Source organism: Pseudoliparis swirei, chromosome 1 (assembly GCF_029220125.1).
Source record: "Pseudoliparis swirei isolate HS2019 ecotype Mariana Trench chromosome 1, NWPU_hadal_v1, whole genome shotgun sequence".
NCBI lineage: Eukaryota > Metazoa > Chordata > Actinopteri > Perciformes > Liparidae > Pseudoliparis > Pseudoliparis swirei.
The window spans coordinates 3,343,938-3,357,465 of NC_079388.1; the positions used below are offsets into that span (position 1 = coordinate 3,343,938).

At 43.0% G+C, this 13,528-nt stretch overlaps 1 protein-coding gene across 5 annotated transcripts in view; it reads right to left on the bottom strand.

The window, feature by feature from the left end:
- Positions 1–13,474, bottom strand: part of LOC130205516 (uncharacterized) — a 37,199-nt gene extending 23,725 nt beyond the window's left edge. For 4 of the 5 annotated variants that reach the window (XM_056433053.1, XM_056433129.1, XM_056432979.1 and 1 more), the window contains exons 1-17: positions 13,406–13,474; positions 12,442–12,555; positions 11,603–11,762; positions 11,273–11,465; positions 10,546–10,617; positions 8,308–10,207; positions 8,112–8,204; positions 7,749–7,862; positions 6,255–6,411; positions 5,772–5,964; positions 4,999–5,070; positions 2,754–4,548; positions 2,255–2,332; positions 1,420–1,923; positions 1,206–1,276; positions 758–922; positions 132–292 (exon numbers count right to left, since the gene is read on the bottom strand). In XM_056433053.1, the coding sequence (XP_056289028.1) occupies positions 132–292; positions 758–922; positions 1,206–1,276; positions 1,420–1,923; positions 2,255–2,332; positions 2,754–4,548; positions 4,999–5,070; positions 5,772–5,964; positions 6,255–6,411; positions 7,749–7,862; positions 8,112–8,204; positions 8,308–10,207; positions 10,546–10,617; positions 11,273–11,465; positions 11,603–11,762; positions 12,442–12,550 (5,837 nt within the window). In that variant the 5' untranslated portion in view covers positions 12,551–12,555; positions 13,406–13,474. The remainder of the gene's footprint in view (positions 1–131; positions 293–757; positions 923–1,205; positions 1,277–1,419; positions 1,924–2,254; positions 2,333–2,753; positions 4,549–4,998; positions 5,071–5,771; positions 5,965–6,254; positions 6,412–7,748; positions 7,863–8,111; positions 8,205–8,307; positions 10,208–10,545; positions 10,618–11,272; positions 11,466–11,602; positions 11,763–12,441; positions 12,556–13,405) is intronic. The other variant, XM_056433194.1, reaches the window with a different exon arrangement.
- Between the last annotated feature and the right edge of the window lie 54 nt (positions 13,475–13,528).

The window sequence follows — 13,528 nt, forward strand, 5'->3', positions numbered from 1 at the left end:
TGTAAACACAGAGGCTCTATTCGGGATTCTGCCACTATAATAAAAAGACTTTTGAACATTTCCTTATTGTTTTTCCTTAATTACTTGCTGACTACTTCAACAAATAGAAGATGTGTTTTCCTCAGGCTCACTTGAGGCAGCGGTGGCACGTCTTGGGGACCGGTTTGTTGACGGGGAACATTTCGAAGAGGCAGCTTTTGGAGCAGAAGATGTCCGTGAAGCCTTTCTTCTGGAAGGCCGTCTGGCCCTTCCTCATGGTCTTCCTGCAGCGGGAGCAGTTCATCTCCGTCGCCTGAGGAACACACACATTACGGGATTGATCTTTGTTGGTCGGGTAAGGTTTATGCAAATTAAGTCAAGCAATTGCCTATTGTTACGACCAAATGAGTGAATACAGCAAGATTCACACGTGTGTTTCAGATTGCACATAAGAAGGCGACATAACTGAGAATAAAAACAATCCATTATATGTTGATCACTCAGGAAAAATAAAAGTAAATCTTCAAAAAAGGTCAATATAACTTTATATTCATATAAAATGCTTGTTGTACAGAGGAACTTATTCGTCCTTTGACCCTCTAAAGTGAGATCTGAATGAAGCTTCATAGACTGTTTGATAATCCAGACGGCATTCCCTCAGACGGTTTCATCTTTTTACATGTTGTCATCCATAGAACGTGACTGAACACTTAATACTCAACACTTGTGTGAGTGCGGTGATCACTGGGTGAACAGCACCTTCTTTGTGTTGCCTCACCTTTGCGTCGCTCGGCTTGTCTTTGCATTTCGTGAATCTTGAGGATGTTCGACTACGGCCGTCATCTTGGATGGGCGGCGACCCGACAGTGTTACACTGGGACGATAACTGGGACGATAACTGGGACGATAACTGCGACACCTGGACCGGAGCCAGAAACTTCTCCTGGGGGAAAAAACAACAACGACAAGGAAAAACAACATTGACACTCAGGAAATAAACGTGACGGTGGTTTCGCGAAAGATTAAACTTTGATAAAAGGAAAAATCCAATATTCTGGTCATTTATCATTTCTGGTCTTTTTATAAATAAATAAAAAAGAACAATAAATGAACAACGTCTCAGCAGCCATGATGAAGCAGAAGAGGGTTGTGGTTGCCAAAAATTTGAATATTCAGTATTATTTTTTCGACTGGTTTTTAAATTTGATGTAAAATGTGATACTCACAATGTCCAATTTGGGGATTAATATCTTCACTTCTTTCATTCCAGTCACAGCAGCTGATGATTTCTTCTTTTCTAGAAAGAATGAAGTATGGGTGTAAAAACACATTTTTGTTATGCAGGTGGCCAAAGTTTAAATTTATTTTGACATAATCCAGATGGATTAGGACACAATTCTGCTGACTTTCGTGTTTCCCAGGTGACTTCAGTGAACCGACCTTCCACTGGAGCCCCCAGATGCATTTGATCTTCTTCCTCCACACTGTTCTCTGTGTCGGTGTCCATGGTCTCTTCGCAGTCCGGGACACCGGGGCTCTGGTCGGGCGAGCCGTCCTCCTTCCAAGCATCACGGCTGCCGTTGTCCTGCTCCGTCACCTCCGGTGTCCGAGGCGTTGCTGCTGAACCGCTCGGGTCACCATCTCCTTCATATCCCTCGTTCCTGACATCCTCATCCGTGTCCGCGTCAAAGTCCACGTTCATATCTTCGTCGCCATCGCTGAAGGACACGCGTGTCGTGTCTTCATTGCCTCGAGTCGGCGTTCCCTCCGGTGCGTCGACAGCGCGGCTCGGAGGCGGTTCCTCCTTCTCGGAAGTCGCCTCTTCGTGTTGCGCCTCCTCGTCCAGCTCAGATTCCTCCGTCTCAGTCTCTTGCCTCTTCCTCCGGCCTCGGCGACGTTTCTTAGACAAAGACCCTCGAGCTTTTCTTTTGGTTATGGGAGAAGCTGGAGCAGAAACAGGTCGAGTCATGTGAGAAGAGGATCAAACATTTACCTCTCCATTTGGTTCTATTGGGGTTCTTATAAATCCATAATCACTTTTTAAAAAAAAATCTTTTTCACTGTTCACCAGGTGGCAGATGAGTTTGACTCTCAGTAAGTTTAACATAACTTGAATATATCTTTAAACTTTCACAGCTCAAACGGCAGCTGGCCATGGAGAGTAATCTTGTGCCAGTGGAGGAAAATGTCGTAATGCTTTATTACCAGCTTGAATGCCACTGAACATGTAAACCTACTGTAAACACAGGTCATTGAGGAGGAGGAGAGTACATACTGCTTTCGGGTTCTCCATTGTCCTCCTCAGCGTCACCTTTCACACGGTTGTCCTGCTCAAAATCCGGCTCCAATTCATCTTCAAAAGGAAAGCAAGAAAACATTTACGTCACGGTGATATGCCTTCAATTAACTTGAAGGAAGCAACACAAAAACTTGTATAATTAATGTTATATTACAATCTGATTTGAATCATGCAGTTTAGATAGATCATTCCATTGGCCTTTTGTCGAGTAAAACATACTTCAATGTGCAGGTTAGACTATTTTAGTTGAGCGTTGACATTTTCTGCCAAAGAAACACAGAAATGTGCCAGAAAGAGGCAGAGAAGAAGAAGAAGAAGAAGGCCGCTGGCAAGTAAACATGGATGTAAACACAAGTTCCGATATGTAAAATAAAAGAAAGGTCTGCGAATATTGCATTTTTCGAGTAACTCTCAATGCAAAAAAGAGATAATAATAAGAGAGTTTCACACCTTTAACTTTTAACTAAACACTCACCTGGAATCTCAATTTCTTCGAAAGATTTCCCTTCGAGCCGCTTCAGAGATCCGTCCTGCAGCGCCGACAGCAACTCAGAGATTTTTGCAATGTCGCCGGCCGCCTCCGGAGTCCGGTAATACTCCCTGTCGGTCGGAAGGTCCCGCCCCACAAGCTTGGCCAGCCGCTCCAGATTGTCGCCCGTGAGGCCGAGAATCTGGAAAAATCTCTCAATGTGCCTGAGGAAATACAGCGAGCGCAGCGGCGCCTTGTTCTTCGCGCCGCAGCGAGTCACGTAGGTGAGGGTGCACCGGTGTCCGTGGTAGACGCTCGTGCACGAGGCCTCCGGGACCCCGAATAAGAAGGGGTTGTTTTTATGCACGCAGCATTCTCCTCTCTTGCTCACGAGCAGCGTTATGGCAGCGAGCAGTTCAGGGGTCAACGCCACGGTCACCTTTTGGCCCCTGTTGCTCTCCAGGTTGATCCTCACTGTGGCTTCGGAAAGGATTTGCTCCAACGGCGACCGGCCGCCGCCGGCGGCGGGGTCGCGATCCTGAAGGTCGGCCCGGATCCCCTTTTCGAACGACTCGAGCGTTGCGCGTGAAACTTGGGCGATGTTCCTGTTCAAGACGAACACCTGCGCCGCGGTCACCCTGAGAAGCGCGCTGTAGACCGGAGGGCTTCCGTACAGCGTCAGGCTTTCCACCGCCGACGCTGCGGTCTTCTCCATGCACCGATGTAGAAGCTGCACGTCGCGTATGAACGGTGCGGTCGGCGTGTTGCCCTTCGATTCCGACGGACGGACGGCGGCCCATTCTTTCGCGCACAACTTCATGAAAGTATCCGCATCGTTTATCGCCTTGCTGCCGGCGTTCTCTTGCCAAGCTCTGGCAAAGTTGATCTCGCTGATTTTCTTGAGCGAATTCCCCATAATCCTCAGGAAGCTTGGTTTCTCGCAGGACTTTGTCTTCTCGTTGTAGCCGGCGATCTCTCTCACGGCTTCGACAACTTTGCCGAAGTTTTGAAGTTTCACGGCGTCTTCGAAGCTACACATCGACTTCTTCCTCAACGCCAACAGGAGCCGTCCCATGTGCCTCAGCCTGAGTTTGATCAATTCCAAATTGTTGGCTTGCGTGTCTCTCCTGGGGTACACGCACTGTGCCAGCCGCAGTAACAAGGAGTCGTTCAAGACCGCGGCTGAGATCTCATCTTTCTTCAGTGAGCTCAACATCGTCCTCACATCCAGTGAGAGGTTTTGGGGGTTTGACTCCGCAGCAGCAACCAGATTTAAGACTCTAGTCTTCACCGATGGAGGTTTGGAGAGCATCTTGGTCGGACACCTCCGCATGTGCCGCCACAGTTCCTTACGATAGAGCATGCTTTTACAATACAGACAGGTCGCGAATGCTTTCGCAGTGGTGAGCACGTTTGAGTTTATTCTTTTCACTTTCAGCTCTCCGCAGCGAGTCTGCAGAACCTCTTGATTGTGCCGGTTATTCCCCCTGCTTCGTAACATCTCCAGGTACCGTTTTCGCTCTTTCGAATTCTTGCGTATCTTCAATATCGCAGCGATATCGGGCTCTTCATTTCTATGTGTTAAAAGGTGACGGGAAATTTTGGACTGCGGTTGCCCGCAAACGTAACAGTAATTTTTGTTGGTGAGGTAGTGGTCGTTGACCTCTTCATCAGAGGTAAAGTCATCAGGAGTGTAGTCAGACTCGACCTCCTGCTTGATCCATGAGGCGTCGATGGGTTGCTGCTCAAACATCAGCTCGTCGTTGCCCCTTCCAGAAGGTACGTTGTCTTCTTCATCAGCCTGCAATACAGGACAAACCAATGCTTAATTAGTAAACATCCCAGGTAGGCCATACTGCAGCAGTTTCTAAACTTCCAGAAACATCTCTAAGAGCCCAGATCCTAGACATTACCATCCCAGTTCTGATGGTAAGTTTGTGAATATCGGCATCGAGAAAAACAATCGCCAAAAGCCTGATAACAATCTTCACCGGCATTGGAAACTCACAGCCGAAAACACGAGCACCCAATAACAAACATCATGTTGGGATTGGCAGATCAAAAGATAAGTGCACTTTTTTTTTGACAGAAAGTTTCTTAATTGCGAAAGAAAAATGGAAATAAATGGTTTACTGCAGCTACAATGGAGACAACAGTGACGTCGTAAAGGGTACAGAGATCTTCCAGAACAGTCATGCCTAACCCTCCAACACCACATGGTTAATGAGGGAAACACAAGAAAAACACCTACACGTTCACACTGCGGTGAAAATGCAGCGGCATTTAGGTCTCCTCGTGATGCGTTCAGGTCCTCACTGCGTTCCTGAAAAGGTTATGGAGTCGTGAGAAGAAATGTAAAAACACAACAAGATGTTTTTTCCTGCACAGAGTACTAGTTACTAGTCCAAGTTGTCTGCATGACTACACCCTGCAGTGGTGAGAAACCCCTTTTGCATCAGCGTAATAGTTTTTTAGGTACACCTATACACTCTAATAGAGTGCTATGACGTACCGTACTCTGACAGCACACGCTCAGTTTTTGCTGACAATACTTTATATTTTCTAGCGTCATTATTGATGTGCTGTATTATAGCTATTCTGAAGCTTGAGATCGCTATCTAGTGAGATGAGAAGGTACTGCCAAATGAATAGATTGAATTAGTCATTTTCTTTAACTAAATGTGCTCAATAATTCATAAAAACAATGTTTAGCCACAAAGTGTGTGGTGAAGAAATATGACCCTGAATACATTTGTATTCATTCGAGCTGACAGACATCACACAATTACATCCAAGTTTATGTTTCCCGCAAGTTAAAGCCCAAGAGAAGCTTGAGTGGCTTTTTGTTGCACTGGACGTCATAACATTGAGATCATTTTATAATATTTGTTCATAAACAGAGGGCAGAAAAGTAAGAACATTTGTAGACACGTCTGCAATAGTTGAATAATTCATGACATATCGAAAAATACCCTTTAGTCAAAAACAAGACGCATAATATAGACCGATTCTTTTCTAACTTACCCCAGAGCGCCACGGGTAAGCGCAGTCCCCGTAGTTGTAGGTGATTTCCTCGTCTGGAGATATTTCTGTCATTGCAAAAAGGCACAAGTGTGGTTTTCCCTCATAGACAACTTTCTTCATCTCACAGTTGGGACTTATGTGATTATCATTTACAAGTCGTCCAAGGGTCTCGTCATCGTCCGCAGCATCAACGCTGCAGACAGAAATCACACTGAGGTTGGTGGTGGTGACAGATTGTTAGATATTTAGCAGTTTAGACGAGGCACACAACATTTTACAGGGTGGTGAAAAGTTTGACGAGGTGGCATCAATCTTAAAGTTTCCCCACGAACAAAAGTCAATATCGGTCATTTAAAAAAAATCCTCCTATCAATAAATAAATACATTTAAATTAATTAAATAAATAATTCCCCTCCTTTCATGAAGTATCAGAAGAAGAAGAAGAAGAAGAAGAAGAAGAAGAAGAAGAAGAAGAAAACTCACCGCCAGCTTCTTCCATCCCACGAGAAGTCAAACAAATAGTCATTCAGAGTGTCGCCATCCTTTTTTCTCCTGGTATCTTTGGGGGAGAAGATTTTCCCCTGATACTCAACAACAAAGGCGGACGCTTCAATGGATTCACGGGTAAACACACCTCTCCCTATAAGAGCAAGAATAGAAACACGGTCCAATTATTGAGCAACCGTTGATAGCTCTTGATCTCGTGCACATGTCTCTCAGGCTGTGTTTACATTGACATACGCTATGTCCAAATATACACTACCGTTCAAAAGTTTGGTTCACTTAGAAATGTCCTTATTCTTCAAAGTAAAGCACTGTTTTTTCAATGAAGATAACATTAAATGAATCATAAACACTCTCTCTACATAGTTAATAAGATAAGATAAGATATATACTTTATTAATCCCCAAGGGGAAATTAGTTCTCTGCATTTAACCCATCCTTAGTTATTAAGGAGCAGTGGGCTGCAGTGATGCGCCCGGGAAGCAACTGGGGGTTCAGTGCCTTGCTCAAGGACACTTCGACTTGCAACAACTAATGGGGAGAGCCGGGATCGAACCGACAACCTTGGGGTTGCAGGACGACCCCCTTACCCCACTGAGCTACAGCCGCCCCATGTGGTAAATGACTATTTTCTGGTGTGTAATGAAGTCTCCACAGAGGTGTGTAGAGGCCCATCTCCAGTGTTCTAATGGTACATTGTGTTATCGCCTTAGAAGACTAACAGAGGGGTAGAAAACCCTTGAAAACCCTTTTCATGTGAGCACAGCTGAAAACAGTTATGCTGCTGAGAGAAGCTATAAAACTGGCCTTCCTTTGAGCGACAAGTTTGAAGAACAACATTAATATTTACAATAAAAATCATTATTTCTAACATTGTCAAAGTCCCTAAACTTTTGAATGGTAGTGTAAATAAATCCTGTATGCGGGTTATCCTGGTTATGCTCATTAAATCGTGAACTGTATGATGTTTACATGAGCACAGAGAAATCAATTGTTCAAATCCCCGTTTCTACATGACAAGTACGAGCAACCCGGGTACTGTATTACTCTATTGCGCGAGATTGGTGCAACGGGAAGTATTAGTAAAACACATCTCATCGCCAAAGAAACCTTGTTGGGTGACCAACAGCCGAATGGCCTGATGCCTCTCTTTCACACATAAACACACGATTGGCAACACAGCGTTGCTACTCTCATAACACTGTCTTCCACTTTGACCGCTGTCAGACTGTAACTGTCACTAGTGGGTGAAGATACGGAGCCTTTTCTGATAGAAACCCAAACTCTCTATATTTGTTGGCAGGGTTCAATAAATGCAGTTGCAGGACTCCAGCTAGCATATTCAGGTTAACGGGAGAAGGACTTGTCCTGGTTTCTGAAAACAGGATATGGTGTTCACGGATAATTAATGTCCATGTAAAAATCACTGAGACTACCTGTTTCGTGAAGTCACAGAGAATCAAAGAGACAGACCTTTATAGGGGTCCATCAGCCTTTCCTCCAGGAAGGGTTTGTCTCGGTGAGCCTTTATGTGCTCCACGGCATCCTGCTCAGGAGTCAGTTGCAAGTCTTCTTGTTCTGCAGCATCTGGAAAAGTTATCCGAAAGAAAGTACAAATTTAATGGCTAACATTGGTATCAGACACGTCCTGTTTTTATTTTGTAAAACTGAAGCCTTTGTTCAAGTTGTGTTGAACCAATCAGTTTAGTCTAGTCAGTAATTATAGTTTCTCACTTACACTTCCGTTTATTCACTGCATTTGTATCATCTCATCCCGTTTCTTGTAATTTCATTTCAGTAATAAATATCAGCCTCTGCAAAAGTAATGTAACATACCGCTCTGCTGCAGTAAAAGATCTGATTCTTCATCGTCCTCCTCAGCATCGTGGTTTTCAGGGTTGCCCTGCTCCACATCTGGCTCCAATTCATCTTAAATGATCAGGAAGATAAAGTCTGCGTTCAGTTGTAGTTCAAGAAAAAATGTTCTCGTTTTAGAACCACTGGCTGGTCGGACAATGTATGAGCCACGTACCCTCAATCTCCATTTCCTCCAGAGAGTGTCCTTTGAATTTTTCAAGAGAACCTTTTTCCATTGCCAGGAGAAGTTTTGAAATTTTGGCAAGTTCCACAGCTGCCTCCGGCCGCCGATAATAGTCCCTGTCAGCCCGGATGTTATGGCCCAACAGTTTAGCCAGGTGATCGAGCTCGTCGTTCTCCAGGTTGAGAATCTGGAAGACTCTCGCGATGTGCTTGTGGAGATGCATTGGCCGGAAATGCTCTGGGTTCTTTAATTGACACAGACTAGAAAAAACCCTGATGCAGTTTTCTCCGTGGAAGAGGCTCGTGGGAGACGAGTTTGGCTTTGCGAACAAGAAAGGGTTGTCTTTGTGTACGCCGCACACCTCCCTCTTGCTCACGAGCAGAGTTATTGCGTTGACGAGTTCAGAGGTCAGCAGAATAGCGACGTTTTGGCCGGACCTGCTCTGAATGTTTATCCTGATGAAGTGCTTGGACAACACTTGCGTGGAGTCTTCTCTCTGCTGGAATGTCTTCAGTGTCATTTTGGAGACCTCCGATTCACATTTGCTTAGGACCGACACCTGTGCAAGAGTCACTCTGCAAAGTGCTTTGTAGACCTCCAGGTTTTCATGCTTCTCCAGGCCTTCGATGGCAGAAGCGGATGTTGCTTCCAGGTACCTGTAGAACGCCTGAACATCACGCGTGAACGGTATGGTGGACGGGTTGCTTAATTTCCGTCCGCCCAGCGAAGCGAGGGCCGAGTGGGAGACGAGCCGAGACCATTCTCTGTCACACAGTTTCACGAACGTCTTTGTGTCCCTTATCATCTCGTCACTGCAATCGACTCCGGTGAGGACAATTCCGCACATTTTCTTCAGTGAATGTCCCAACTTCAAAGCCAAACTGGGCTTGTTGTAGCTCCGCATCTTTTCATTGAAACCGGTGACGTCTTTGACTGCCTCAACTACCTTGTAGAAGTGTTTGGGTCTGATAGCATTTTTGATGCTAAATATTGACATTTTGCGAAGTGCTAACAAAAGCCTTCCCATTTCTCGCAGCTGCTGTCTGATGTACTCTTGCTTGCTCGGATGATCTCTGTACTTATTGCATAGGTACCGCGCCAGCTGCATTAGAAGGAAATCATTTTGGACCGCAGATGCAATCTCATCTGCTTTCATACTTGAGAACATCTTCCGCACGTCGGACGGAAGTTCTTTGCAAAATGGTGACTCTGCAAGAGCAATCTCGCCTAAGACTCGCGTCCTTCCGCCTGTTGCAGTGTCCGACTTTGTCTTAGAAGGACATCTGGACACATGCCTCCATATATCCTTACGTCCAAACATGCCTTTACAATGTAGACAGTGGGAAAACGTTTTAGCACTGACCGCCGTGACTTTTGATCGCCTCCTCAGTTTTAACTCTCCGCTGTTGTTCTTCAACACTTCTAGATTATGTTGGTAATTTCCCCTGTTACGTAATTCGTTCATTATCCTTTTTCGTTCCTTGGAGGCTACGGGTAATGCAAAGGCTTCTGCGATTTCAGGCACTTCCTCAGAATGTATTAAAAGATGACGAATAACTTTAGAAAAGCTTTTCCCGCAAATGTAACAATAATTTTTGGGGCTAGTCTGTTTGGGTTTTGGTATGGCCTCGCTGGGTCTGTATACTTCATCAGTTCCTGAAGCAGCCTCGTCTTCCCACCGGTTGTGTGAGGTATCGTCTGGTTGCTGCATTAAGGTCCCCGTCATCTCTTTAGAAGAGCCGAAATCTGCCAAAGGTGAATTGTCGCTGAAGTCGATTTGACTGTTGATATCGATTAAACCATAATTGCCATGACTTGCTCCACTGTCGGGTACTTCCTTGTCATCATCAGAGCAGGAATTTTTAAAGCCGGAAGGTGACCGGTACTCACACTGAAAATACAGTACCGAAAAGATTTTTTTTAAACATACAGTACATAACTTTATACACACAGAACTAGAATTATCACTCAAGTCAGTCAGTCCAAAAGCTCATCTCTTTATCCCAATTGAAAGTTCTGTGAACTTTTTCATAACTAGCATATGAATAAAAAAAAAAACGTGTTGTCGGGTCATAGTGACCTTTGACCTCCAAGATCTAATCAGCACATTCCTGAGTCCAAGTAGTTGCTTTTGCCAAATGAATGGAGTGTGCATATGTTGCTAATACAGCAGTACAGTCTCATTTGCTAAAGTGGCTCGACAGTCAGTGTAAATGGTCTTTTACATACCCTTACAGTCCTTGGTGTTGATGCAGTAGCATACAAGTCTGAGTATGAAGTACTGGATCCATCAAAGGACGCCTATAAGTGAAATACAACAAACAAGTTGTGAAAATGTGACGCTTGGATCTTTGTGCAGAGCAAAGTGCATATTTGAGTCACTTTTAGAATTGTTATATAATATTTCCTTGATTAATGTACTATGCTGGGGATAACAGTTCAACATCAAATAAATAATAACGACATTTATTTATCACATGAATTAATAAAGAACAAAATCTAATAAAAACGTGTAATTGTAGATGTTTCCCATTAAAAATAATTCTGTTTTTATAATTTAATGTTATGTCATCCGGATTCTCTCCAAAACATTTTTTTATTGCATTTCATTTGTGTCATTCTATAAATTAATGTTTTAAGATGCACACCATTTCCCCCAAAGACCATTTTATTTTCATGTAGAAGGATGATTAAATGATAATAGATCCCCTGCGGTGACGAGTGGCAATGAGTTGTCAGCATAGCTACAGCCAGTCTTGATTTTAGCACTGTAACATCTTAAACTTTAAATACAGAGCGGTAGACCTGGAAATGGTCTAATGTCAAACCGTACATCGAAAACATTGCATATACACTTCGTGGCCAGTTTATTATATTTGATATATTATAAAATAGGCAAGTGATAAATTCAAATACCAAAATGAAAACCAAGGCTCCTTCTTTCGCGCCAACTTACCCCGGAGCGCCACGGGTAAGAACAGTCCCCGTAGTTGTAAGTAATCTCCTCGCCAGGAGATATTTCTGTCACTGCAAACAGGCACAAGTGTGGTTTTCCCTCATAGACCATTGTCTTAATTTCACAGTTGGGACTTGTGTGATCGTCATTCACGAGTCGTCCAAGGGCCCCGTCCTCATTTGAGGCATCGACACTGCAAACAAAACACAATTAAAGACATAAAGCGCTCTTAAAATGATTCAAATTTATTAACACAATGTTTTTTAAGAAAAAAACATGGTGAAGTGCGGAGAACCAGAATTAAACAGAGCTCTCTCTGACTAAACTTACCACCACTGTGCTCCTTCCCATGAAAACTCAAACAAATACTTGTTCAGATTATAACTACATTCCATTGTCGGCATTGTGTCTTTATGACAAAAGACATTCCCCCGATACTCAACAACAAATGTGGATGGTTCAATGGCCTTGTAGGTGAACAATCCTCTCCCTAGAAAAACAAAAATTAACATGAAAATACTGTTCCAGTGTAATGACTTAATTGCATAACGATTGCACAAATTAGATATACGTTATACATATAAAATATAAAAACATTGACAAATTAAGGATAACTTGTTTCCACTGTGGTCCTCTTTCCATAAGCCAAAGATAATAATATAAAAATATTCCAAATAATCACATAAGCTACATTAACAAAAACAATACATCTAGCCATATACAGCTACAGAGCAAGGTAAAAGCACGGTACATAAATATACTAGATTTCATTACACTCTCCCGCTGCCACGTAACATGGTCCTTGTTTTACTCTCACCAAACAAATCTCAATAAAAGAGATATTGGGAGACAAATATTCTCTTGGACCTCAAAATAAACAATACAAAATATTCCCTCAGTCTGCCTTGTTACTGTACATTTTCCTAGAATGTCTTTCTTTTAAGTCATAAAAGGACTGTATTATACTTATTAACAAATAGAAATGACTGTATATCTCCATATACATTTAATTTGACCATCTTTGCTTCAGAAATCGTCACTGGAAGGCTCTTATTTCAATCCAAACTAATGGCTTTGTTAATTGTTCACATCTTCATATCACATCATCTGACTTGTTGTCAAGTAATACCAGATAACCCTTCATTGTCTGCCATCAGAAATGTACTTACCTTTAAAGGAGTCTACAACCCTTTCCTTCAGAAAGTGTTTATCTCTACAAGCAAGTATGTGCTCCAGGGCATCTTGCTCTGGGGTCAGTTGCCTGCTCTTCTTCTCCATGACAGCTGGAACATTTTCACAATACACCAAATTAGTTTGGGTGACACGAAAACTGCTGAGCACTGTATTCAAACAGTGTGCTCTTTGTAAATATATAGCAGAAAATTTTCAGTTTTTGCTGAATTTACTTGCTGATCTACACGTACCACACTGCTTACATAGGATAATTAGCCAACAAAGACACCGTGGAGCTGTTAGGTTTGTTTACATATATAAAGACACTGACACAAACAAATAGTATTAGGTATGTGATAAATAGAAAGGTTTGAGTAATATATCTTGGTTAGTTGAACGACAAAATAACATTAAAGTAAATCTCCGAGGCAGCCTGTGCAAAAGCTCACTACTTTTATTTCATTAAGTGTCTTTTTTGTGCTGCCACCATAGATGTCCAGATTACATCTTTCTCCGTATTACAATTACAGAGGCAACATTGTACGACTTGTACGAACAGAAATGAAGTAAAACGTACCTCTCTAGTCAGGAAAGACATGTCAAATAAAATAATATTTCCTATCTGCATTGGGTGCCAATTCACTAGAATAAGGCTGGCTGTGAGTACTTAAGAAACTTAATGTGGGCATAAATAGAGATTAGTTCAACTATGACCAAAGCAAAGAAAAACTCCTGGCTGTGTTGGCTGTCTAATTGTCTTTCTATTAAACCAGTTTTGTTAAGATAAAGTTGTATCTGACTGTTGGTTGCTTTCTAGTGTAGCCTACACATGCTTTTCTAGCATGCTAACACTAACTAGCAAGTGGTGAGTAAGCTAGCAGTGCTTTGCCAACACTTTTCCATCTGCTTTTGACTTAAATCCATGTGCTTCCAGTCAATTCATATTTTAAACGTGTTTACCTTCGATTTAATGCACCAAAGTAGAAGCAAGAAGAGGTGCAGATGTAGCTAGATGGGAGCCATCTTTTCTTTCTGTCTTCTTTCCCCGTGAAGGCGACGCTGGGATATCTTGGGCGAGTGACG